Source organism: Bombyx mori, chromosome 4, assembly GCF_030269925.1.
Source record: "Bombyx mori chromosome 4, ASM3026992v2".
Taxonomy (NCBI): domain Eukaryota; kingdom Metazoa; phylum Arthropoda; class Insecta; order Lepidoptera; family Bombycidae; genus Bombyx; species Bombyx mori.
In genome coordinates this window covers 14,728,655-14,755,488 of record NC_085110.1, presented here as the reverse complement: position 1 = coordinate 14,755,488, position 26,834 = coordinate 14,728,655, and the positions used below count along the sequence as shown (strand labels likewise).

The following is a 26,834-nucleotide window of genomic DNA, read 5'->3' as shown; positions in this document are numbered from 1 at the left end:
TAAATTGTAACATTTCTATATAAGTGGCCAGATTTAGTTCTTCATGATGACGACGATGATGATGATTTTAAGTGGTATTCTTTCGTGATTATTTACCTTCCTTTCAGCCTCGTTCCAGTTGAGTTCCTCGGCCATGATGTCAACGACAACGGGCAGTGCTTCGGCGGCCGCTTGAACGTTGAGGAAGGCGAGACGAAGTCGTCTAGCTATCATATCTATAGCTGTACAGGCATATTCACGGACTCCATACCTGAGGAAAATATTTTTATTATTAAATATTCTTACTGGTGGTAGGACCTCTTGTGAGTCCGCGCGGGTAGATACCACCACCCTGTCTATTTCTGCCGTGAAGCAGTAATGCGTTTCGGTTTGAAGGGTGGGGCCGCCGTTGTAACTATACTGAGATCTTAGAACTTATATATCAAGATGGGTGGCGTATTTACGTTGTAGATGTCTATGAGTTCCAGTAACCACTTAACACCAGGTGGGCCGTGAGCTCGCCCACCCATCTAAATATAAAAAAATAATAATAATAATATCACTACAAATTTATCGGTTTCTCACAAAGATTTTTAATTTTAATCATCATCATCATCATCAACAGCCCACAGTCGTCCACTGCTGGACATAGGCCTCTCTCAATCCACACCACTGAGCCGGGTCTACGGCTCTCCTCACCCACTTCTTGCCGGCCACTGTTCGGAGGTCATCGCACCACCTAGCCAGGTGGCATCCCACGTTACATCTTCCGCTACGCGGTATCCACTCGAGAACCTAATTTTAATGATTCTCCAATTTTCTTCTCATCTCTTAAGGTTTCGTGAAAAAATTGTCGATTAATTAGTAAGAGGGTAGACAGATTTTTTTGCTCCTAACATCCTACCCTCAATCTTTATTATACAATGATTATAGCACGTACAGCAGCGCCAAAATATAGGGAACTCATTAAAACTAAAAATCGTGGAAAGAACTATTTCAATAATAGTGTAGGTAATAATAGTCGACACTAGATCTATATATGTCATTATTGTATTCGCTCTTTTTATAAAACACGCTGTCTGATATTATTTTTTATTTGAGAAGTACTGAGAAAACTGATTTCGCAAATAATGGGTGGCTGCTACAATGATCAGCATACATAATTGATATTCATATCAGCGGATACATAATGTTGACGTCACGTTAATTATATATATATATGTATATATTTATTGCTGAGGTGGGTGGACGAGCTCACGGCCCACCTGGTGTTAAGCGGTTACTGGAGCCCATAAACATCTACAACGTAAATGCCGCCACCTAGCTTGAGATATGAGTTCTAAAGGTCAGTACAGTTACAACGGCTGCCCCACCCTTCAAACCGAAACGCAATACTGCTTCACGGCAGAAATAGGCAGAGCGGTGGTACCTACCCGCGCGGACTCACAAGAGATCCTAATTTCAACTATATAATATCACAGCACCATTATCGCTCACCGAATCTCAGCGTCTATATACGGGAACTCAGGGTGTATTTTCTTGCCGATGATTGGCCATCTCTTCCCGGTCATGGTCGCCATCTTGGCAACAGCAAACGCTCTGTCCCCGTACGACTTCGACAAATGCTGGGCGACCTTGAATAGTAAATATTTTCTATTAAAATTGATTCTCAACTTAAACGATCGTTAGTTTCGTTTCGACCTTGAATAGTAAATATTTTCGTTTAACATTGATTCTCAACTTAAACGATTGTTACAGTTTCGTTTCGACCTTGAATAGTAAATATTTTCCATTAAAATCGATTCTCAACTTAAAAGATTGTTACAGTTTTGTTTCGACCTTGAATAGTAAATATTTTCCATTAAAATTGATTCTGAACTTAAATGATTGTTACAGTTTCGTTTTGACTTTGAATAGTAAATATTTTCCATTAAAATGGATTCTCAACTTAAACGATCGTTATGGTTTCGTTCGTTCGAGGCCTTTTTCATTATTTCACCAGTTCCAAAGTATTTAATACTTTACAGTTTTCATTGCCGCAGACGGTAAAATGAATACAATAAAAATGAGAGTATTTGTATAAGTATTTTTAATGTATTCGACAAGCGGAATCCACTAGAAATTTTACGGCCTTTTGATTTGTGCCGTATGTGTATACACGTGTGATGATGACGGCAAGATTTTCAATCGAGCTGGTGTTAAATGGTTATTGAGAATAATAATCAAAACTTATGTACTGGTTTGATCTAATTTTGCTTCACACAACAAAAATACTATTGACCTGTACAAAATGCCCAAAACCTGTACAAAACCTTAGCATTTTATTAATATTTAAAATTGTCTGTAAATAATTTCTAGAATATTGAAGAAAATGTGAATTCATAAATGAAAGGAATCCATTTTGCTAACTTACTTCCATCTCCAATCCGAAATCTTGCACCAATCTGATGTACATAGTAGGAGTCCATCCGTGGGCTCCCTCTATTAAGAATCCATCAGTCTGACTGTCCCTGAAGATTGGTTTGAGATTTGCACCTAAAATCAGTGGAGCAGATTTTGAAACAGAGGCGTTTTAACGCGTCATACATGACGTGGCGAACATACGTGACACGACTTTTTTATTGCCACTGTCCGCATATCAAGTGACGAAACTTAAGCAATCTAAGTACTTAACAAATTGACTTCCACCGTGAAGGAATACCATCGTGTAATAAAAATCAAACCCGCAAAATTAGAATTTGCGTAATTACTGGTGGTAGGACCTCTTAGGTACCTAGGTAGGGTGGTACCTACCCGTGCGCCCTGCCTATTTCTGCCGTGAAGCAGTAATGCGTTTCGGTTTGAAGTGTGGGGCAGTCGTTGTAACTATACTTAGACCCTAGAACTTATATCTCAAGGTGGATGGCGCATTTACGTTGTAGATGTCTATGGGCTCCAGTAACCACTCAAGACCGGGTGGGCTGTGAGCTCGTCCACCCATCATATACAAAACATACTCAAAATACCTTTGAAAAACATAAATATATAAATAGAAATTTGTAAATATACAACTGTTTCTGTGTGAATCAGTCCTTAATACGTACTTTCCACAGCGGCATCTATGGTCTCGGCGGCCATGGACCGATACGTGGTCCACTTGCCGCCCGCGATGGTGACGAGGCCGGACGGCGACACGTGCACGATGTGGTTCCGCGCCAGGGACTGCGTGTCCGGCTTGTTCGGGTCCGACACTAGCGGCCGGATCCCGGACCACGCGGACAGAACGTCACCGCGCCGGACTGTGACCATGAAACTTCAGTATAGAGTCATAAACAACTTTGTTAATACTAAACATTTATTCCAAGTATAAATTATCTCTTCTTCATCGTTCCCTCACTGCTGAGGATCCCGACCGTATGTGACTTTCCTCCTTCCTTCATGTCATGGGCGGCATGAACCACATGGTATAGACTACCAGCAAGCGCTTTCTTAACCAGATCAATAAATTATACTAAATGAAAGCAACAAAAAAAGAAAAAAAAAAAAAAGTGTGTGTGTCCGCTCCGACGCACGACTGGAGTTTACTGGATATAAAAAATTAAACGAAACAATACGAGAAATAGTTCTATATTACGACAACACGATACACTACAGATTATTAACAAATTAACGAGACACAAAACAAACGACTAACAAATATATGAAAATACAATAATGAGAGAAACGCGCGATCAGTACGAGGCTTTGTGGCGGACTGCCGGCGCAGCAGCCCGGCGTCACCTGCGATAACGCGGCCGCGCGTTGGCTCCTGATTGGCGCGCGCACGCATCACGCAATCAGGAGCCAATCAGGCGCATAACGCAGTTCGTGTGACATGCTAGTACGATTTTGGTCCCCATAATTTTCATACCCCGGGCCTATATATGTAAATCGATTCTTAAGGAGTAAACTCCAATAATATCGAGGCTTAGAAGAGGTTACCGGCTCTATGGTTATACTGACGACTAAGTATTTCAATAAATCTATTAAACAAAACGACATAAAACCACTGAAGTATGAAACCTACATAAAACTAATGAATTTATTTTACGGATAAGACATGACGTTTCCGCGAAAAGCAATGTCAATGTTATAGCGAGTTACGGAAATAAAATACTATGGACATTGGCGAAATCTAAAAGGAAACGCCTAAGAGATAGATAGATAGATACTATGGAACAAAAACAAACCCCTTACGCGTCCTGTAGAAATCTCAACCTAATTAATACTGTTGTATATTGAGAAATTCTAACTAAAATTCTAACTGGGTCTGTGGCAAACCGAAAGAAAAATTTCAAACTACCTTAAAATAAAAACAATAAATTATTCACCTTCAACGTCCGGATTCAAATAGTTCTTGACTTCGCTAAGGATGAACATGATTTCGTCTTCAGTGGGTTTAGGGTTGTGGGTGACTTGGCAGGGCAGGTCCGTTGTTCCGGCGATGGTACCCTTCAGCCACGGCAAGAAGAAGATGACGCGGCCGTCGGATGTTGCCGGGTCTAGCAGGCCCATGTGTTCGGGACTGGAGAATTTTATTTAGAGTATACGTTATTTTCCTTCGAATGTATGTGAAAGTATGGCCTGTCTGAATAGTCACCGCGGCTTATAAACATCAGCTGTACTAGTGCCTTGTGAGTCCGCACGGGTAGGTATCACCACCCCGCCTATTTCTGCCATGAACTAGTGATGTGTTTCGGTTTGAAGGGTGGGGCAGCCGTTGTTACTATACTGAGACCTTAGAACTTATATCTCAGGGTGGGTGGCGCATTTACGTTGTAGATGTATATTGGCTCCAGTAACCACGTAACACCAGGTGGGCTGTGAGCTCGTCCACACACCTAAGCAATAAATAAAAAAACCTCAAGAATCTTTTCGATCCTCGTTCACATATTACATATATGACAGCGCTATTGAAACTGCCTTACCAAAATCAGTTTCAATGATATAGACAATTTGATATCTTGCTTTTAGCTCTTTATCTGTAGAACATCTAACGGACAAGCTGCCACTTACTTCTCGATATGAGGTCAAAGTCTGTACTTTGTTCAACGATTGCGTTCAATAAAATGCACGACTGTTTCGCAGCAGCCACCTCAGCAGTAACCATGCGAGTTCAAACGATGCTTCCAATGCATTGAGTAAATTTGCTGTGACCGAGGTTTGATTCGTTTTTACCTGTAATATCCGGGTAACACAATATGTACTCCTGAAGATGGACAGCAGATATCTTTGATTTTGGGATCGTCCATTTTCCTGATGCTGTCCGTGAATGGGCCGGTTGCGTTGATAATGCACTTTGCTTGCACGTCCCATTCCTTGCCGGATAACTCGTCCTGAAAATATTGTTTGTCGATACGGGAAGATGAACATACGACTCATATCTTATCTCAATGACTACGATGACTCCACAGATAATTGCAACATTACGATTTTTGAGGATCTAATATGTCATATATGTACCTAACCTACTCCAATCTTTAGACGTTGGTCCCATCCTCATGATGATGATTACCATCACGAATTCACGACAGACAGAGACAGAAGCTTATAAACATCCTAGTTCGGATGACGAATACTTCGAATGAACAATGTTTTCTGAGGCCGTCATATGAGTGATACACACTTTCCACACCTTACTTAAAGAATTTGTAAGTCAGTTTATCATCAAAGGTAATGTTGTGGGTACTCCCCAGAATTTTGTGATGAAACAGCTACACGGTTAGCTATAAGTAGTATGCCTTTATTGAATTTCATGGACACGAAGTGAATGCAGCCTCCTACCTGGAGATATGAGGTAAACATACCTAGTATTGTAAAGCGGCTTATTCTTCAGATTAAAATATTTTTTTAAGGATTGCATTGCAAATCTGAGCAAGTTCGTTTATATTATGTACCTAGAAACATTGAATCACTCCAGGGTAGGCAGCGGCCTGGCTCTGCCCCTGGCATTGCTGAAGTCCATGGACGACAGTAACCACTCACCATCAGATGGGCCTTATGCTCGTCTGCCTACAAAGGCAATAAAAAAATTAAAAACAATCCAGCAATCTTTTTTGACACACACCATCCCGCTTTGGAATGAACTCTACGCACTTTTCTGAGCGCTTAAAACACCCTTATTCAAATGAGGCTTGCGGCGAGTACTCAGCAGTAAGCTGTAGGGATTGCTAAATTCCATGATTTTTTTTTAAAGGGATTTTATGACCAGGTTATTATGACCTTTAAGTCATGTCTTATTTTAATCTAGATTCATATTTTTATGAAAAATGATAATATGGAGTTAAATGAAATGAAATGAAGATGATTAATTTGGGACATTAATCAACTGGGATGAAATTAAATGAAATGAGATGAGATGATATGTCATGAAATATTATTTCAGTAAAATGGTGGTCATTTACTGCGATTTTTTTAGCGAACTTTTTGGAGGATCCCGAGAAGATACGTCCAGCGGCTCTGTTTCATTTTCCCACATTTGTGCACTTTCACAGATATTAAACAATTATTAATAAACCACCGTTACTACAAATTTAAACCTCAAGGAACACTAAATAGACAAAATAAAACAAATCACACAACTTCACTCCTCGCGTTCCCGCCAAAAAGTCCCTAACATCCATGAGTGAGAGTAACCACTCGCCAAACATGGACCATATGCTCGTCTGCGTACAAAGGCAAATAAACGAACCTTCAGTCTAGCTCCGCTCAGTTTCCCGGCTACCTTGTATAGTTTGGTGACGCTGACGTGGTTAGCAATGGTGGCGCCGTGACGGGCGGCCGTCAGTGCAATCGCTAAGTTCATTCGAGCGTCGTCTTGTTGTCCTGAAAGAGTTTTACAACAAGTCTTATTTTCGCTGAACAAACTTAATGTTGCTAAGTTTTAGAAAGAAAATAATTTAAAATCGCAATTACTAAATGTAAGAACGGACGTACATGATGGCCTATGATTTTAAAGTTATCTCCGCAAATTATTTGTTTGGCAAATCTCCGCAAATTGGTCAAAGGTCAGGTAACGCAAATTCGTTCACGTATTTTGACTTTCATTAATGAGCAATTGGATCAAAGATTTGGAACCCAAGAGAATCAACGGATTGGAATAAATTTACATTTCTGATCGACTCGTTGGTGTAGGAGTCAATGACCCTGCTTATTGTACGAAGTGCAGGTGCTGTTCCCAATCATAGTGTATTTTTATGAGATATTTCGCATTTGAAGTTTGGGACTTGTCTGGTTTCTTTCATCTGTTTCCTTCATTACAGGAACACCTAGTTGGGGCGGTTGAATATGAAAGCCTTTTTAACTTATTTATTATATTAATTCTTACCATCATAATAGACAATTCCTCCGCATAGATTATCCGATTTCAACATTGGAAACAACTCAAGAGTATTCTTCTTCGATAAATAATAAGAATTCTTAACGTTTCTGTCGCCGGCAACGAAATCGTACATTTTAATACCGAACCAATAATACGGTACTTGCCACCATCTGAAACGTAAAAACGACATCGTATTTTTTTTTATTGCTTAGATGGGTGGACGAGCTTACAGCCCACCTGGTGTTAAGTTGTTACTGGAGCCCATAGACATCTACGACGTAAACGCACCACCCACCTTGAGATATAAGTTCTAAGGTCTCAAGTATAGTTACAACGGCTGCCCCACCCTTCAAGCCGAAACGCATTACTGCTTCACGGCAGAAATAAGCGGGGTGGTGGTACCTACCCGCGCGGACTCACAAGAGATCCTACCACCAGTAAGCTTCACGGCAGAAATAGGCGGGGTGGTGGTACCCACCCGCGCGGACTTACAAAAGGTCCTACCACCAAACTAGTTAAAAAACAAACTACGTAAGGTATATAGAGGGTATGGGTGCTTTAGGTACCACGAGCACCGGTAACCGTCCTCGTCGAACCCGTCGGTTGCGACGAAGGGCTCGACGAGCGAATTAACCCATAGACACAGACCACTGAGTTTCTCGCCGGATTTTTCAGTGGGTCGCGTTTCCGATCCGGTGGTAGATTTTGCGAAGCACTGCCCTTGCTGGGGCCAGTGTTAGCAATGTTAGCAACCCTCCGGTTTGAGCCCCGAGTTGAAAGAGTTGAATTCATTGCACACATCCTTGGGGCATAACAAACTTAATTTCAAATCCAATACAGTTCATAATGTTTTCGTAGCATCTACTTGTGACATTATTATAATTTAGCAAGTAGGTTGAGTACTGCGAGTTCAGGAAATTGGTCCTTAATAAAATATAAAATAAAACTTACTTGTATACTGGTAGAAGAATAGGCAGGGGCCTAGTCAAGTGTGGTGCGACTTCCAGCATATTAGCGCGCTCGTGCAGAGCCTCTTTAACCATCTTGTACTGGTCATAGTCGAGTTGCATGATGGCCTTTTGTAGGTACCTGACTCCGCCATGGATGAGCTTCGTGCTTCTACTGGATGTACCGCTAGCAAAATCGTCTGCTTCTACTAGGGCTGTTCGGAGACCTAAAATGAAATTTCTTGAGTCAATCAGTTGCCACATTGTGATCGATAAGTATGTAGAGATAACCCCTATACAAAACCCTCTTAGTTTCTTGTCGGATTTTCTCAGTGGGTCCAAATTTCGATCCGGTGGTAGATTCAGCTCTGGCTAGGACAGATGTTAGCAAAGTCTCTTAGCCCCGTGAGCTCGCCTAGACATCTGGCAGAAGCCAGAATAGCCATTCGAGGACACACAGGTAGGCAAAAATAAATAAATGATCTACAAAGTTCGTGTTCATGGATGAAGAATGAAACTAATAAATGGATAGAATAGCAGGTGAGAAACTATTTGATTCGCTTGTCGTAAACAGTTATTAAAACATTAAAATTGTATTATTTATTTATTTTTCGTTTGGGGAGAAACGTTGGCCTTTGATCTGCGGGCTTAGTGCGAGTTTATTATAGCGTAAAAGTTGTATGGAATGGGATCGTTTGCCTACGTTTGCCGCTAGGGGCGCTGTTCCAACTGCATACAAAATTGGGTTAACTTTTACGCTTTCGAGAACGTTAAAAAACTCGCAATAAGCACACTGAGAACATACGGTACGAGTGAGTACATTTAGGTCAATACCTCTAGTTGTTGCATCGAGTGCACACCCAACTCCCGTGGCGCCGCCTCCAATGATGAGCAAATCGTACGTGTGCCCAGCTTGGAGATTGGCCACTTGTTCTGTTCTGGTTGGCAGAGGACGCTTCTTGCGTACGGTCTTTGCTGACACTGTTGCTGCTGAGTACCAGTTCTATGCAAAAGATCGAGAAAACATTTTTTTTTTGCTGTTGCGTAGATGGGTGGACGAGCTCACATATATATTTCATTAGAAAAATTGGTACCCGCCGGCGGGATTCGAACACTGGTGCATCGCAAGATACGAATGCACGTCTTATCCTTTAGGTCACGATGACTAATTAGTATTTTCATCAGTTTTAACGTGTAGTAGACAAAAATGTTCAGTTCACGGTCGTCGGTGACCGTGTCGGTGACCATGAAAGTCATAAAGTACTCGTCGCGTTGAAACGTTCAAAGTAATGAAATAAAAATAAAAACCGCCAGAATAAACCATATATGTAAATAGTTTTAATTGTAAAGGAAATTCGTTTGTTCGTGTTGGCTATAATTGATGTAAGTTCGAATTATGACTTTTTTCCTAGCTTGAAGTCTTGAGGGCTGGAAGTCCCCGGGCTTCCACTGGGCGCAGTAAGCATGACTAGCGAGGTATCTTGGAGTAAGGGTACGTAATCTTGGGGTAAACAACTAAAGCCACTTGGCACCCAACAACCTACGCTCGAATCTAGATAGAAACAAAAACCGGCCGATGGAGATACGAATTTTGGATCGTAAAATGTAAATAATTTAGTTTAGTTTCCGGTGATCGTCGGGATCTCTTCTTACAAAACCGATTGCTTAGCACAATTTCTTGTTTAGTTTTAGCACGTAATTCTTATCTTCATAGTCTTCATTCTCACCTAACAGGATGCTGTCGATGTGAGGATGACAGTTGCTAATGATATGCCAGGAGTGTTGCTGGTATCTGAGTACCTCTTTGATTTTTTTCTTTTTTGTTTTTGTTATAAAGTCTAACGCTTGGCCAAATATGACGATGACGTTTTATATTTCGAATTTATGTTACAAAATAAAAACAAGAGAAAATAACTTGAAAGTGCTTTAGCCGCTCGCTAAGGGGCCCAAGGGCAGTCGCGCCAACGATTGATGTTATCTCCTGTTTAAATCCCAGAGGGGCTACAGAAACGGGAAGGGAAAAATTATGTCTATTATAAACGTACCTACATATCAAGTATTATTTTCACTTTTCAGTGTGTCTATTGGCAAATAAATGGCGCTTTTAATAAAAAATTCAAATTACTATGCTTAACACATTACAAAAAATCTCTAATTAGTCTTTTGTACTCACAACCGGAGAGTCATCGGCGGAGAAGGCCCACACGGCTAAGGCTGCACCCGCAACGCCAGCTACTCCACTTGCAATAATTCTTCTTCTAGACATTTTCTGCAAATTTGTAATTAAGTAATTTTGAACAAGAAGAGCCAAAATAAGATTTCTTATAGAAAGAAAATAGTTATTCGTTGTATTTTAATATTGCCTGCAGCGTAATAGAATTGGCCCCGAAATGAAAATCTTATTATCGATGATCTGGTAGACACATCGCAACGTGATTACAATTTGGAGATACTCGCTAATTTATTAAAACGATACAAAATTAATGGCATTACGGAATAATTAACGAGTAAGGTGACCTTGAAAATTAAAACGTTATCGTCGTCTGTTCTTCTATGCAATAGTGCCGGTGTCTATATTCACCAGACAGGTAAGTACCTACCAATTATTCTAATCAAACACGTACTTGACTCATGCTCTTGAATGACTTTCACGATGAAGGATTAACATCGTGTAATAACAATCAAACCCGCGAAATCATTATTTGTTGTAATTATTATACTATGCAAATGAGATATTGACATCCAGTTTCAAGGTGGGCAAGTAACCATTCAAGTAACCACTCAATACCAGATGGGCCGTAAGACGGATCACCTGTCTACGCAAAAAAAACCTAATTAATTCTTTGAATTATGTATATTTTGTAATGCCTTAAAAGTCAGACGATTCAGTGTCGCTTTTGGCTGTAACAATACCAGAGGCACAGTTAAGAGTTACAGAGGAGTGCGGATCTCACTGATAGCTTGGAACTTACTATGTTTATGGAGTACAGTACACTGGTCTGTATCAGGGAGTGCTCAGAGGAATTCTGGTCGTGAACCTACGTGTGCGTCTATGACACTAAAAAACTTTGTTTAAAAAAAACTAACAACAGACTGGTGAGTTTCTCAAACCAAAGCTAGCTAGCCAATGAGCTAAGTTAAATACGACCTTGTTTTTTTTTTCCTATCTATACAAATTATTGTGTTGTGATGCATAAATAAGCTAAAACAAAACAGTTTTGTACCATTTTCTACTCTGTATTTCAGTCTTATTTTTTTGTTTAGCAGCCTGATGCGCGTCAGAGTTATCATCAAAATGTTTTTTAAAAATGGTTGACTGTTTCTAGACCGATATTTTTCAAAACAGATGTGCGAGTGTGTGTGAATCTTGTTCATTAGTACAACACTCATAAATATACAAATTCTAGTTCTTACGGTGCGTAGGTACTCTTTCTAATATTATTATAAGAAAACGAAATTGAGTACCGACAGTTAAATAAAACGATTCGACTGAATTCAAATATGTAATTATTTAGATAGCGAGTATGAATCTCAATGTTAAAAATATTGTTGGAAAACCTGTATAATAAATATTAATAGCGACCTTCAACAGCAGTTTATAGGTACATTGTACATTGTACCTTACAAATTGATGTTCTTAAGTGATTCTAGACACTGCAAACGAGCTGTTAGAATTGACTTCAATTACTCTAAAATAGACTGACTGTATCTAGGGCTTGTGTCTAGGTAAAGCAAAGAATAGGTTTTTTTTTTATTGCTTAGATGGGTGGACGAGCTCACAGCCCACCTGGTGTTAAGTGGTTACTGGAGCCCATAGACATCTACAACGTAAATGCGCAACCCACCTTGAGATATAAGTTGTAAGGTCTCAGTATAGTTACAACGGCTGCCCCACCCTTCAAACCGAAACGCATTACTGGTTCACGGCAGAAATAGGTGGTGGTTCCTACCTGCGCGGACTCACAACAGGTCCTACCACCAGTAATTACGCAAATTATAATTTAGCGGGTTTCACTTTTATTACACGATGTTATTCCTTCACCGTGGAAGTCAATCGTGAATATTTGTTGAGTACGTATTTCATTAGAAAAATTGGTACCCGCCTGCGGGATTCGAACACCGGTGCATCGCTTTAACACGAAATCACCGGACGTCTTATCTTTTAGGCCACGACGACTTCATTCCTAAATATATTGTATTGCTACATATAGCTTCTTATTTTTTTTAAACAGATTATATTCATTGATTAAATCTACCAGAAAACAATGATGAATTAAATTCATTTAGTACTGAGTCATTCATATTTTAGACAAATCGCACTCGCGTTATCTATCGATACCTTACGTACTATTGGTACTGTATCTACCTACTACGTTCCTTATCGTAATAAATATTATTTGAAGTCACCGTGAACCGCCGTGATGTAACGTGGCTGTATTCGTCATTCACGGTATCTAAATTATCACGAAGTCATCACGCGTTTGTCTTTCAATGAAAAGGTTTACGTTGCTAGTAACGCTAAGACTACACGATGAGTGAAAACTTTTTAGGGCAATCATAAACTAAACTTTTGATTATAAATGTTTCTAATGTGGCAATACATTACCATGTGGCAACACTAGTCGTTGCAGTTGTACAAAATTGTCTGGTGGTACTTAGCATTGTGTACGAAGAGAAATAAAAGGCTTTCTTTCTAAATCAAGTTTAATTGAAGCTAGCCAACGACCTAAAATAAAATACAGTCCATTTCTCTAAACAAATACTCGACAAAACCCCGATAAACAAATTCCCGAAATTATTCCCAAAGTCGAAATGAATGCTAACCTTAAACTAACCACGAATGGTAAGCTATAGATTTAAATTGATAAGTTATTCGAAAATATTAGAACTTCATACTTTGCGAACCAGCAATCTAAATATGTATACCTAACAATAGAGCTGCTATGTGTTTGTGCATGAACGTATTATTTTTTTAGATTTTTTGTCGATCTGTTGTTATTCGTATACGCTTGTTCGTTTTAGCATGACCAAAAATCTGTTAGACTTGGCGAGATCAAAGAATCCTGACACCGAATGTGGATCGCGATATTTGTAATGCGTCTAGTGTATGCCTAATTTTTGTAAGCTACGTGACTAATCGGACGTCACTAATGATTCTTTTGACATGACCATAGTTAATATAATATTTGAGAGACATAACCATGGCAACTATTTACAGAAAATTATTCAAATTCAAGATTCAAAAATATTCGTTTTCTTTCAAATTCACTTAACTTTTAAACAATACATTTTAATAATATTGCCATACTTAATAGAGCACGGTGACGTATTCCATGCATTCTATCAATAAAGCACAAACTACAACTGAAATATTTATTTTGTGTTTTAATTTGTTATTGCGGTATCTGAGCTATGTTAAAAATATACCTACCTACTGGAATTAAAAACGCGATGCTTTATACTACTAAGGTTACTAACGTGTGATTTTTATACTATTGTATTATTATACTTACTTCTATATATAAAGTTTTTGCGATGTTTCACCTGTAAAATGTGTTAAATGATGGTTGGATTAGAAGGTTAGAAGGAAGTTAGGAAGGTTAGAAAGATAAGCTAAGAACCCTCTCAACGGGAATAAGATAACAAAGATCAAATGCTCTTTCTTAGAATCTTGACCATCCTTAATCAAAACACGTTACTATATATAAATTGAATGCGCATTAGACTCTAACTCATCTGATCGTTATCTCTCAGAGATATAAATAAACAAGATTACATACCTATCACATATTACCCACATCATTTTACGATTTTATCGCTTTAGATCTCAAGAAAGGCTTGATTAAACAAAGTTTATTAAATATAAACATTAAATATTTTATACTGCCCTAAGTAGCCCAATAATCATGTATTTAACAGTATGGAAAGAATAGTATAATCCGTCATGAATGCAATATTTTTATTAAGTGGACAGAAGCTCACAAGTCCCTTCAGTCTCTAGAAACCGGTAAGGTAAACTCAACCTTGATTAAGAAAAAATGCAAACAAATATCTACCGGTTTAAAATTTTAATTTAGACGAGATAAAGAGATAAAAAAGCTGACGTCGATACGTAGGGTTGTCAAAAACTTTCCGACGAACAGGTATTTTCATTTTTAGAAGACAATCTCAAAGCGTAAAAATCTAAGTTTAATAAAATTAATGAAATTTGCGTTGTATTGCTCCTTTTTATTTTGTATTCATAACTTTACTTAACAACGTTTAAGAATGAAATAACTAAATATATTTTATTTTAATTGGCTAAGAGTTTGATTACACAACCTTTTACTTTGTAAAGATTCAAGAGTAATTAAATTATGTTATTGAAGTCAAACTTCTTTAGACGCGTTTAGAGTAAATTTTAACTCGCGACAAATTCGTTACGGCTAGAGATAAAAGTTACAATTTAGCAAGAATGAAAGTGAGAAAATAGACGCTCACCTCCATTGTCCGCATTATAGCCAAATTTAATAGGATCTTTTTATTTAAAAATTATAAATAAGTACGCACGGAAAACATTAATCATTTATTTAATGATCGTAAACATCTTGTCAATTTAGGAACTCAACATATATAACTAGCCATGATGTCTGCGTGGATCTTACATAATTGTATAAATGTTTTTTTAGGATGTTAAAATTGCTCGATGGTATTGTGGAGAGGGTTTGCTAAAACTGCCCGAACGCCCCTAAACAATTCTTAACAGCTGGAAAACAGCTGCTTCGCGAGTGCACCTACATGCGAGAACATAGACTCGACGGACGATTCAGTCACCCGGTCTTCGCTTGTTAAAACTAGAAATCGCAGTAAAATCGTCAAATGTAGCTAAACGCAAAAGTTTAACACAAAACACTATCCCATCATTAAGTCGAGTTCATTAGTGGCACTTCTCAAATGGGTATCTTTGCGCTGAATTTGAGAGTGTATTTTCGTTAACAGAAAATTCACACAACTTTCGGACATTCTTAAACTATCGAAGTATTCTTTGGGATCTCTTCCAACGCTAATTCCTTCAGAAGACATTTAGTAGCTTCTATTTTGTCTCTTCTATCGATCCATTTTCGTACCCATAACTTATTTTTCTTAAAATAGCCATTACGATTAGCTTAATCAGTTTATTCACTCTATTGCGTTGTAGCCTGTTCATCTTGCAAAACACCACTCACTTGTGTACTAAACGTAGTGTTACATACTCTTTGTTGTGTACTCTACTGGACCGTAATGCGAACGATTTCTGTGCAGTAGCGAGTAGTTTAGCCACTAAATTACTCGGTACTCGACTAAAATACTCGCCTAGTCCGAACAAGGCTTAACGCCTAATTCTCTGTATAGTTCATAGGCGATCATCAGCGCTACTTTCTTTCATTTTCACGATCGGTATAACTCACTTTGTTTTTCTATGTAAAATAGAAACAATACTACGTACATGATGAGTGACACAAAATGTAATAATTCATAATCGAGAGAAACAAATATTTTTCGTCCTCTAAACAGACATTGAGATATCGTGTAGATAACGTAATGGAACGTTCGTGATGTAGGAAAATCTAATCCTAGGACTGTAATAACACTACCATATTTCGCAAGTTTGTTTCATTAATTAAATCAGTGACAGATCATTTCCTTTCTAACATTATTCTACTAGTTTTCCGAATAAATATTCTAACTAGGTACTTACTAATAATATTAAAATGTTTGTTGAGAGCCATTCAAAATTTTGAGATTTGATTTCAATAAAAGCGCTCTTAATTTGGAAATCCCAGGAGACGTTTTCCGATTACTTTTAATTGAAGCACAATACGAAAATATGTCTCAGTTAACGTAGAGCGAGTTATAAAACTTAAACTGAACATTAAAAAACCATTATTATAGTGGTAAGGAGTTCACCAGAAGAGATCTTCCGAAAGATTTACGAGTTTTGATTGTATTTGAACATAGCGCAAAGCACATCCAAACCTCTTGACTTTGGGCTTAAAGGTCAGCAATACTAGAGGCAAAGGGAAAGCCACGGCCTGCTGTTACGGATTTTTATGTAATCTCGTTAAATGTAGGACATGTCGTAGAGCTCCGGGACATAAAATGATCGTATCGATAAAAATATGGTCGAATAACCCTTCAATAAGTTTCTATAATTTTTAAGGATATTATATGTAGAATATTTCTATTTTAATTCATCAGTAATCTTATTGATTCGTGCGTCCGACAATTTAAATAAAAAGTCAAAGCATGCCGCCTGCTGATATCTACAATTTTATAACTCTTTATTTTATAATTTCAGTCATAAAACCACGCTAACGCGTTGCCAAGGCCAAAAAACGCTGAGAAATGTACGCTTTTTAAATTTCAATATTCAAGAATCCAATACATGCTTTGGTACAGCATGGAACAATTGTTTTTCATATTTCATATATTATGTACATCTATCTATATAAATAAAAATGAATTGCTGTTCGTTAGTCTCGCTAAAACTCGAGAACGGCTGAACCGATTTGGCTAATTTTGGTCTTAAATTATTTGTGGAAGTCCAGAGAAGGTTGAAAAGGTAGATAAATATGAAAATGCTCGGAATTAAATAAAAATATCAATTATGTTTTTCCTTTGATGTGTCCACCGTCGGACAGACTCCTTTTGTTTGTTTTATAAGTTTATTGTATACAAAAGCTTAGGTTTTTTATTTATCGATTGAGTCACTACGAAGTCTGCCAAATCAGCTAGTTTTTTAATAAAACAATTTAACATTTCACGAGGCCCAACTGCGCACGGATTTTCTTTTATTTAATTGGTACACAGAAACACATTCGAGATAAGAACAATTGAATACCATGAATCACGGAGCAGTTATAAAAATAGAATGGAACCTACATAAAAATATGCCATGCTATTTAAGATGGCTGGAATAATTATGGTCAAAATGTTTATGCACGAAAGTTTGTACCACTTTCAACAAAAACCTGTAGAGGACACCTAATTCTATAATTAAAAATGAAACGCATTAACCCGTTCATTATTACAAAGGTTATATTATAAACCTAGGTGGCTCGATCGGCTTTATTTTTTTATTTTTTATTATACATATTTTGTCTGACCGCAAAAAGGTAGCAAACACAACTACATATTATATATAGATCGGAATGAATAACCTTTGCTTAAAGCTACATGTCCTGTTAGAATCTGCAAGACACTGTGATCTGTCTATTATATTTCCATGATTAAATATAATCCTATATACCTACTCAAGATTTGTTGTGAATTCAAGGGAAGAATTTGTGTCTGATGAATTTTAATTGGCTATCTCTTATAGAATGATCACAACCAATGGCGGATCCAGGGGGGGGGGTCATGGGGGTCATGACCACCCCCTGAGCTGGTTCCAGGACTTAGGTTGACCACTAATTGAATATAATGATTTTATTTATATATTTTGTCACCATACAGATTTTATGTAACTACATACCTTCAATATTTAATTATTTTAATATAGTATAATAACTTTGTATAATGGAAAACGTTTGGGAACGAACGGATCCAAATTTGACTATGTGACCCCCTCCTGGCGCCAAAGCTGGATCCGCCCTTGATCACAACGAGATTATCATTCCGTAATAAAAACACATCGATGAGCGAATTATAAATTTTGTAATTTACGTTGGTCACGTAATAGATCATACCTAAATATAATATATTAAACAATTCCATTTTTATTTTTATATTAAAACCAACAATTTATATTTACATTTTAAGATTGGCGCGCGATGATGTATTTCTCAGAGAAAATATTTCTTTTAATTTATTTCGTTCATTTTATTCATTTAGTTTTTTATTTCTTAAATGTGCTCGATAAATTTGTTTTTATTGAGTATTTATTAGATGTTATACGAGAGGATACTTTAATATTTCCTTTCAGTAGTTATTGAAAGGTTTTATGTTGTACAAAATCGAGACTATTCCCATACAGATTTATTGATGCCTTTACATCGATTAAGTCTTTCAATAAACCAGTAATGGTTGAGTAAATGATTAAAATAGTATTATTATTAAAACCTTTAGTGATCAACAAAATTAATACATAAATCGGCTAATAAAGTTCAGATACAAGTGTTTATTTTTTTAGTAGATATTTACAGCTCTCTTCCTGAGAACCTGTTATTATATTAGTACGACACTCTGTAAGGCGGGTGTGAACTTTTAAGTCAATATACATTTTTTTTATTGCTTAGATGGGTGGACCAGCTCATAGCTCATAGCTCATAGTAAACACGCCACCCACCTTGAGATATAAGCTCTAAGGTCTCAAGTATAGTTACAACGGCTGCCCCACCCTTCAAACCGAAACGCATTACTGCTTCACGGCAGAAATAGGCAGGGTAGTGGTACATACCCGCGCGGACTCACAAGAGGTCCTACCACCAGTAATTACGCAAATTATAATTTTGCGGGTTTGATTTTTATTACACGATGTTATTCCTTCACCATGGAAGTCAATCGAGAACATTTGGTGAGTACGTATTTCTTTAAAAAATTGGTACCCGCCTGAGATTCGAAAACCGGTGCATCGCTCAACACGTATGCACTGGACGGCCTTTAGACCACGACGACTTCAAACATAATAATATCATTACGTAGTATGTCTTGCATAAAATTAAAACGTTTATAACTTCCTTTTATTCAAACATTGCGTTACCATGTGATGGTTTTTAAAATACAAAACCTGTTTCTGTTACACTTTAAATAAATTTATTTGATAGGCCCGCGTATTTATTTATTGTGTATTATACTATTTTTGTATTGTTTCTTTTGTTTTGTTTTGTAAAATTATGTTACTAATAACTATGTTGAAGGTCGCATTCAATACTAATCTTGTATGAACCTTGAATACTGACGTTTGAAAAATGAATTACATTAATGTTTGTCTATGTCAATTATGAGTTCCTGTCGTCAAACCAAATTAAACAACAAACTCTCGCAAAAGTCCTTGAAAACTCCATGTAGCAACAAGATTTCCATAAAGCTGATTTGCACAGTAATTATAGATTATTTTTCACTTAATGCTAGACTTGATTACTAAATCGATTATCGCGTGCGAGCGTCTGTCTGGTAGAGAGGTTTGATAACAGCTCAAGGCCTTACTCCATGTGTTGATAAAATTATAATTACATATCACGTATACATACATTGATACAATGTAGATTTACTACGAGGAGTATTATCTATTAATGGTAGTAATTACGTCTGTTCGCCGATTTACTGCAGACGTAACTTTTAAACTACTACATATTATGGACGCTGTCAGCAAATGGAATAATGATGATAATCTGCGTATATGAAGTGTATGTATTCATAGGGAAGGAAAAACAAAACTAATCTTTGTTAGGTTCCGTACAAGGTCACAATTCTAATGTCAATATTCTAAATCCTCGTGGCCTAAAGGATAAGACGCCCGATGCATTCGTATCAAGTGATGCGACTGTGTCCGAGTTCGATTCCCACGGATGGGTACCGATTTTTCTAGTGAAATACGTACTTAAAGCTCACGAATATTATGTTAACGAACTATTTATTATGATTTTCGTAATTAGTGGTGATAGGGCGTCTTGTGAAAACAGAAAAGTAGACACCACGGTCCTGCCTATTTCTGAAACAGTTTCGTTGAAGAGTAGGGCAGCCGTTGTACTATAAAAAAACTAGACTTAGAACTAATGTCTCAAGGTGGGTCGCGGCATTTACGTTGTTAATGTGAATGGCTCGGGTATCCACTTAACACCAGATGGGTTATGAGCTCGTCCACCCACCTAAGCAAGAGTAAAAAAAAATACTGTTAAATGTCATTACGAGTATATCACATCTGTTAATATTGAAGAAAAATGTTTAGCGCAGTCTTGGTAGTACACTGCGGCGCCTAGGGGCTAATTTTCAGGTTTTTTTCCTACATAGTCGATGATAGTCTAGTGGGTTATTCCACCTATACTCAGACGGGAGTTCCCAAAATGGCTATATCTTTAAGAGCGATAAAATACTGTATGCATCACTATCGCATTAGCGCCTATCGTTTTTATTTACATTTATATTTAATGTATTATTTTAAATGAAATTATGCTTCGATCCTTTATTCTTTTTGTGTAGATCAGAAGATAATGAAACGGTATTATTCCATAGTACACAAGATAAACCTTGCTGATGAGGCCACGTCTTGCCCGGCCTGTCTTGCATGAAAGAGATGAAAACTACGAATCACACAGACCAAGATGTTTGTATGTGGTTATCTCCAATTGCAGGATGCACGCCGGCGGCGTTTGTTTGGAGATGAGTATAGTTCATCCGAGGATAAGAGGGAAACAAAAGATCCCGAGGGTCCAAGTGACGAGCAATTGTTTGCCAAGACTTTACAATGGACATATAAATGTGAGCATTAATATAATATAACGTACTAATAAAATTACAGTACAAATCAACATTCATCTAAACTAAACACACCGTTAGTGGTAATTTAGTAAGTAGCACTAAATGTGAGCATGATTGAATCCTATAAATAGCGTCAAAATCTCGGCGTTAAATCGGGTACGTAGGTATCGTTATGAGACAATTCAAGCTCGAGTAAACGGTGAGCACGATGTGTTTATGTACGAATATTCTGTCTGAGCAGCATGCCACAGATTAGTATTGTAGCCAGAACTAAAATAGCGACAGCTTGTGAAATTGTCGCGATGCGCGGTCCGTGAACTCAGCTGACGATTCTGGGCCCTATCGAGCTGCGATCACTCTTAATTTGAATAGAAACAAATACTCAATTATTGGAAAGAATTAATTATAAATCACAATTCGTATAGAAAATTAAAAAGCTAGATCTTGTTTTAGTACATTCCAAATACAGCGCTTGTACTGTTATTAGGATGAAGTAAATGTAATTGACAAACACAATAGGTAGGTATATAAATTTATGTTGAAACACGTTAATACTATTTTATATTAAGTATATATATGATACACTAATTAAATATCTTTAACGTATACGAGTAATGTGTATGTACATCATGAACGAATAATTTAATTTATAGCCATTTCCTCGCAATTAACGGAGTCTTTGGTATTATGTCACAACAGTAATAACATTATACAATATACGCCTGCAGTGCCGACGCACTACATTTATGAATCATCAGGAAAAAAAGGTCATTTGTATTCATTACCGAAAAGCTATTGTATTTATGGGGGGTTCCTAATTTTAAAATTTATTAAGTAATCTAGTTTTGTGATGAAATTAATCGCGTCCCTCACATCACAGCATACAAAATTGCGTAATTTCCAAGATTTTAGTAGTTACCTAAATTAAAAAATTAAGGGATTTTATAATACAAAATCCATGTGTTCAAATAGTGACACAGTAGATAGGTACTAATAAGGTATGTGAAATTTGAGTGAGTGTTCAATAATTAACAACACGTACCTTTATTTGTAATATACCGTACAGGAAAAATTATTAGATTTACATGGGCATGGGTATCCTCAATAATAGTTTTATGAATAATACAAAAATCTACGCAAGGGGAACGACTTGAAAAACTTTGCGTATTTTTACCGCACTACAGTTGTACTAATTCACATCACTATTCCATTCAGGTTACGTTAGAGGTCACATTGAAGTGTTAAAATTGTAAGAGTCTCCACATTATTCGAACTAAAGGTGGCGTAGCATCGGGGACGCTACATGCGCGGGTTACCTAAACGGCAACGATCACTCTGCCGACTGGACTAGATTTGGACGTTCGATTTTGACTCATATTGTACTGTTGACATTGAACAACACTAACTTCAGGCGAAAGCGCACATCCTAAAACGTGCGCGTGGAAAAAGAACATTGTAAAATTTCGAGCTCGCATTTAAATCTTTTATTGAGAAACTCATGAAATCCATCGAAGTCATTCTACTAATGTTTTATGGTTTATTTATTTATTAAATATTCTAATAAGAAACAAACATTGCTTTCCGTGCTAAATTTGATAGAATGAATTTTTACTCCACTACACGTCTATTAAATTTTTCTGAAATCTTTTGCTAGAGTGCCACCTGCTGATCAACGATAGAACCATTTTCTTGGGTTTGTAGTTGCGCCATCTATTGATATAGTTATAACTCTATTTTATTGTAAGCACCCGTTGAAATTTCTGTTACCTATTCTTTAATGCAGAGATTGTCCACGAGCTTGTGGCGCACCGGATCTTAAGCAAACACTGAAGCCCATGGACATTTGCATGATAACTGCTATCCACCTTGGTCAAGTCTAATTGAATTGTATCTATCCCACCTTTCAAATCGTAACACCCGCAACACGCTGTTACCTAAACATGCTACAAAGTATTTGTATCTAGATTTATGCAGACATACAGACAGCAGGCATATTTTTTCCTGTTTATCAACTATATACCTTGACCCTTTAATGTTGATATTAAGGTTTAGAAATCCATTTAGCGCGGTGTTTCCTAAAGGTGGGGCCCACGTCCCACAAGGGGGCAATTTGATAATTGAGGGAGCACTCGCACAAAATTAATACAGAAAATCTGTATTAAAATTATTTTGAATTTTATTTTCAGCTTTTTATTATATGTTTTGAAATATTACTTACTGTGTTCTAATAACAATTTCATAGTGGTTTCTTTCTAAAACCTATAATTTATGTTTCTTAATTGAACAAATCCATTTTTTAATGTTAAAAATTATGTAATGGGGGGCATAAACATTTTAGAAATGTTACAGTGGGGCATGGCACAAAAAAGTTTGGGAAGCACCGATCTAGAGGGTTGCTCTTTAGAAATAATGAAAATGAACTCAAACATATTGTGTACGTAATCTTCACAAATAAACCATTTGTTTTTTGTCCTTGTGCTTCTTTTTACCATTTAAAAAGCTTCCACCGCATATGATCACGATTAAGCTCTTCTTCTAGGTTATTTTCTCGTTCCGTTTTGTTTAACAAACATCTCGAATTTCCTTGTTATCGAATTTAGTTTAATAATTCTATGGCCAATTTTACTTGCACTGTTGTTTATTATCTTCTGTAAGTCGAATAGTTAGTGGCGACGTATTTTAGTATCAATGTATTTTTTTTGTTTTTATAAGTGACTGCTTGACGCCGCGTCTCGAATTTTAAGCCGTAAGCCGAAATTATGCTTATAACTAAACTACCGAAAGTTTTTTAATAAATAAAAAAATATATTTAGATCAAAGTTTTATTACACATAAATGTCAGACCTGCTTAAATTACATATAGAGAGAATTAATTACTTTTCCTTCTTCTCAGATGAGAGGCTGTGGTACAGCTTGGTGATCTCATTAGATACAATGTTTTGAACTACAGTGCCGTTCACGTCGATGAAGTTGGCAAACGACTTGGTCACGGATGCCTCACGAGTGTTGCCATTCGTGTCTCGCATAACAATTACGAGATTGTATTTATCGTCGTGTCTACAAAATTAAAATAATTACATTAAAGTACAAGTAAAATTTGGATACAACTTTGATAATCGCAGCAGTTACATTAGACAATTATTATTAATTAATTTTATTAGAATTTGTGCATGCACCTACTCTCTAATTTACTCTTTTATGTAAGCAAATCCTCTAAGCCAACCATCTGATAAAATTAAAGGCCTAAATATAACTTTCATAGATTTTTCACAAGTAACAATTCTGCTACAACACAATTCTATCTCAAACTAATATTAGTATTGTTTATACATGTTTGTACAGATATAGTGGGTATCTTATAATCAGAGCTACACTAGCTTGCTGCAGGCAAGTTCAAACTTGTAGCCTAAGCTTTCTTTTAAATTTCAGCTAATGTTAGCCATGGGCGACGATAACCACTCACCATCAGGTGAGCCGTATGCTTGTCTGCCTAAAAAAATTTTTCCTACCTACCCTCTGGTAGCCTAAGTGGCCATTCCAGCTTAGCCTGGAAAAAATTGCATAAAAACACAGACAAAGGCAGACATCTAATTTATTTAATATTATTAAGAGATCTGGGTAGATTCAACAACTTGGTGTTCGGTGTAAGCTGAAAATTGTTATTGCAATAACTTTAATTCTAGTCCTTTAAATATGAGGTAGAAGTCCCCATTGTTTCTTACATCTTTGTTAATTTAAACATATTGCAAGGTTGATTTCATACAATTTTGTATCAATTCAAGGTATAATTACAAGATCACACTTGCTACTGTACGTAACAAATGTAGGCCATTACTTGCTGGTCATAAATGTACTGTTTTTTTTTTAATTTATTTTTTATTGCTTAGATGGGTGACGAGCTCACAGCCCACCTGGTGTTAAGTGGTTACTGGAGCCCATAGACATCTACAATTTAAATGCGCCACCCAACTTGAGATATAAGTTCTAAGGCCTCAGTATAGTTACAATGACTACCCCATCCTTCAAACCGAAAAGCATTACTGCTTCACGGCAGAAATAGGCGGGGTGGTGCTACCTACCCGTACAGACTTACAAGAGGTCCTACCACCAGTGAAACCACCACTGTGCTTCATTTTAAATTTAAGTCACCTGTAAAATCCAATGATTTTATTACAATATAGGATATACTCAAGTAGTAGGAAGTAGACTTACTTCTTTACATAAGAACTGGCTTCCCAGACCCTGGTGTTATTTCCAACCTTCTCCTTGGCTACCACAAAGATGCCCTTCTCTTTGAATGTAGTGTAGAGGGTCAAAATACCCATCAGTATGAAATATGATGACACACAGATGATTAGAACCAGTCTGTAAATAGTGGTAATTTTTTTTATCAACTTATTTAGATCTTCACTCTCTACAGACTCTACTCTGGACCGATACAGTTAGCAGAACTAAAAGAGTACAATGTGAATGCAGCTGTTGTTGCAATATGAAGTAGATGTTTTAACTATTGAGAGTAGTATTGATTATCTAGACCTTCACACCAGACTTAGGGAAGGCAATGAGGCACTTATACTAATACGGTGTATAAATGGAGCATAGCACCTTCTTCTGATTAATGTTCCGGTTTTTAAGACATAAAATTCTCATAACTCTTATAAGTTACTAATGAGTTCAAAGTTGAGTACAATTTAGTATAGACAAATTCTATGAGTAACCGTTGGCATTTCAAAAGAAATAAAATTAAAATTCAACTATACAATAACAGTCAAATACATTAGTGGTTTTTTACCTTGATTGAGGGAATGGATAAAGATAATCCCATAGCAGTGCGTAAAGGGCCACACCAACAGCCAGAGCACAGAGGAACAGTCTACCGTCAATTAGAGCAAAGCTTTCCTTGCATTTTAAGTCTCCAGTCATTACCTAAAAAATTTTTTTATAGACTTAATTAATTCCTACGCACAAACACAAACTATACTGAGACCTTAGAACTTATATCTCAAGGTGGGTGGCGCATTAACGTTGTAGATGTCTATGGGCTCCGGTAACCACTTAACACCAGGTGGGATGTGAGCTCGCCACCCATAAGCAATAAAAAAAATATTGTTACAATGCTTAGTTTTATATTCAAATGAACATTATGTTTTTTTTTCTCTCCCATTTCTTGGCCTGCACGGTTTGTGCGTCAGCCATGAACATTATGTTACTAAATGTTCAATGGACAAAATTTTAATAAGCAAAACTATGTATTACCTCTCTAATAGCATCATCAACAGCATTTTTTGCTGCAGCACCATCCCATTTGTTGATCTTTGCAGCCTGAAATTATAGTTTTTTCTATAAATTTCCAAGTTATAGTCGTCTTAAATCTTACTTTTTTGACACGGGTGTTCCAAACTACCCCTTCTCGAAGGGGTAAACCATGAATATGGGTATCATAACAGTACATAGTAGTATCAGTACATCAGTAGAGTAATAAGATTTTAGTAACTTTAAAGCCAGTCATTTTCTAGTAAAATAAGTAGAATAAAATTAAAAGTAAATAGATTTTAAAGTGACGTGTCCTAACACCACGCACAGTTGGCAAGAAAACTAAAGGTGCCGAGATCTTTAAAGTAAACGTTAAAATACCTCCGCCGTTTCAGACATGTTGTATATATTAAAATAACTTATTTAGCGTTGTTTTATAAATTTTAAGTTCAGATTTCAGTTAATTTTTCCAGGACAAACTTAATTTTAATTTTCGATACTTTTGACAGATACTTGGCAGCTAAGAGTGTATTATCCATAGATTATACACTTAATATATTTGAGAGTATTATCTATGTTAAATGCTTAGTAGCATAGACCATTTTGTTTGATTCTTCATTGAAACCGCAAAGGGAACGTTATTCATACAATATATTTTTAAATACAAATACCCAAGTCACGTATTTTGTCCGTAAGTGATTTAGAATTAAAATAGGAGAGATAGACAATACTGCAGGTCTTGGACGTGATTAAATAAAACGTTGAGAATTTACTAAGGGGTTCAGTGGGCGTATTAGAACAACCCAAAAAGCCACATCCAGCGATTTGATTTAATTATTTCGCATTTATGCACAACATACTCAACGGTTTATAAAATT

At 36.8% G+C, this 26,834-nt stretch overlaps 2 protein-coding genes and 1 long non-coding RNA gene across 6 annotated transcripts in view; 1 reads left to right on the top strand and 2 right to left on the bottom strand.

Annotated features, from left to right (window-relative positions):
• Positions 1-23,500, bottom strand: part of Gpd (glycerol-3-phosphate dehydrogenase) — a 29,320-nt gene extending 5,820 nt beyond the window's left edge. For 2 of the 4 annotated variants that reach the window (XM_012694431.3, XM_012694432.4), the window contains exons 1-12: positions 21,746-23,500; positions 10,439-10,534; positions 9,100-9,268; positions 8,270-8,492; positions 7,325-7,488; positions 6,689-6,822; positions 5,176-5,333; positions 4,329-4,522; positions 3,063-3,257; positions 2,393-2,514; positions 1,477-1,613; positions 97-250 (exon numbers count right to left, since the gene is read on the bottom strand). In XM_012694431.3, coding sequence (XP_012549885.1) covers positions 97-250; positions 1,477-1,613; positions 2,393-2,514; positions 3,063-3,257; positions 4,329-4,522; positions 5,176-5,333; positions 6,689-6,822; positions 7,325-7,488; positions 8,270-8,492; positions 9,100-9,268; positions 10,439-10,531 — 1,743 coding nt within the window. In that variant the 5' untranslated portion in view covers positions 10,532-10,534; positions 21,746-23,500. 4 annotated transcript variants of the gene reach the window in all.
• LOC134198817 (uncharacterized) lies at positions 12,821-16,801 on the top strand. The gene is made up of 2 exons (XR_009973033.1): positions 12,821-13,108; positions 16,583-16,801. It is a non-coding gene; the product is annotated as an uncharacterized LOC134198817 (long non-coding RNA).
• An 11-nt stretch (positions 23,501-23,511) lies between the features above and the next one.
• LOC692906 (signal peptidase complex subunit 2) lies at positions 23,512-26,473 on the bottom strand. Its single transcript, NM_001046749.1, is given in 5 exon segments — positions 23,512-23,760; positions 24,916-25,068; positions 25,496-25,629; positions 25,960-26,025; positions 26,338-26,473. Coding segments are annotated over 5 exon segments (555 nt in total). The 5' UTR covers positions 26,356-26,473; the 3' UTR covers positions 23,512-23,576.
• Positions 26,474-26,834: the final 361 nt, after the last annotated feature.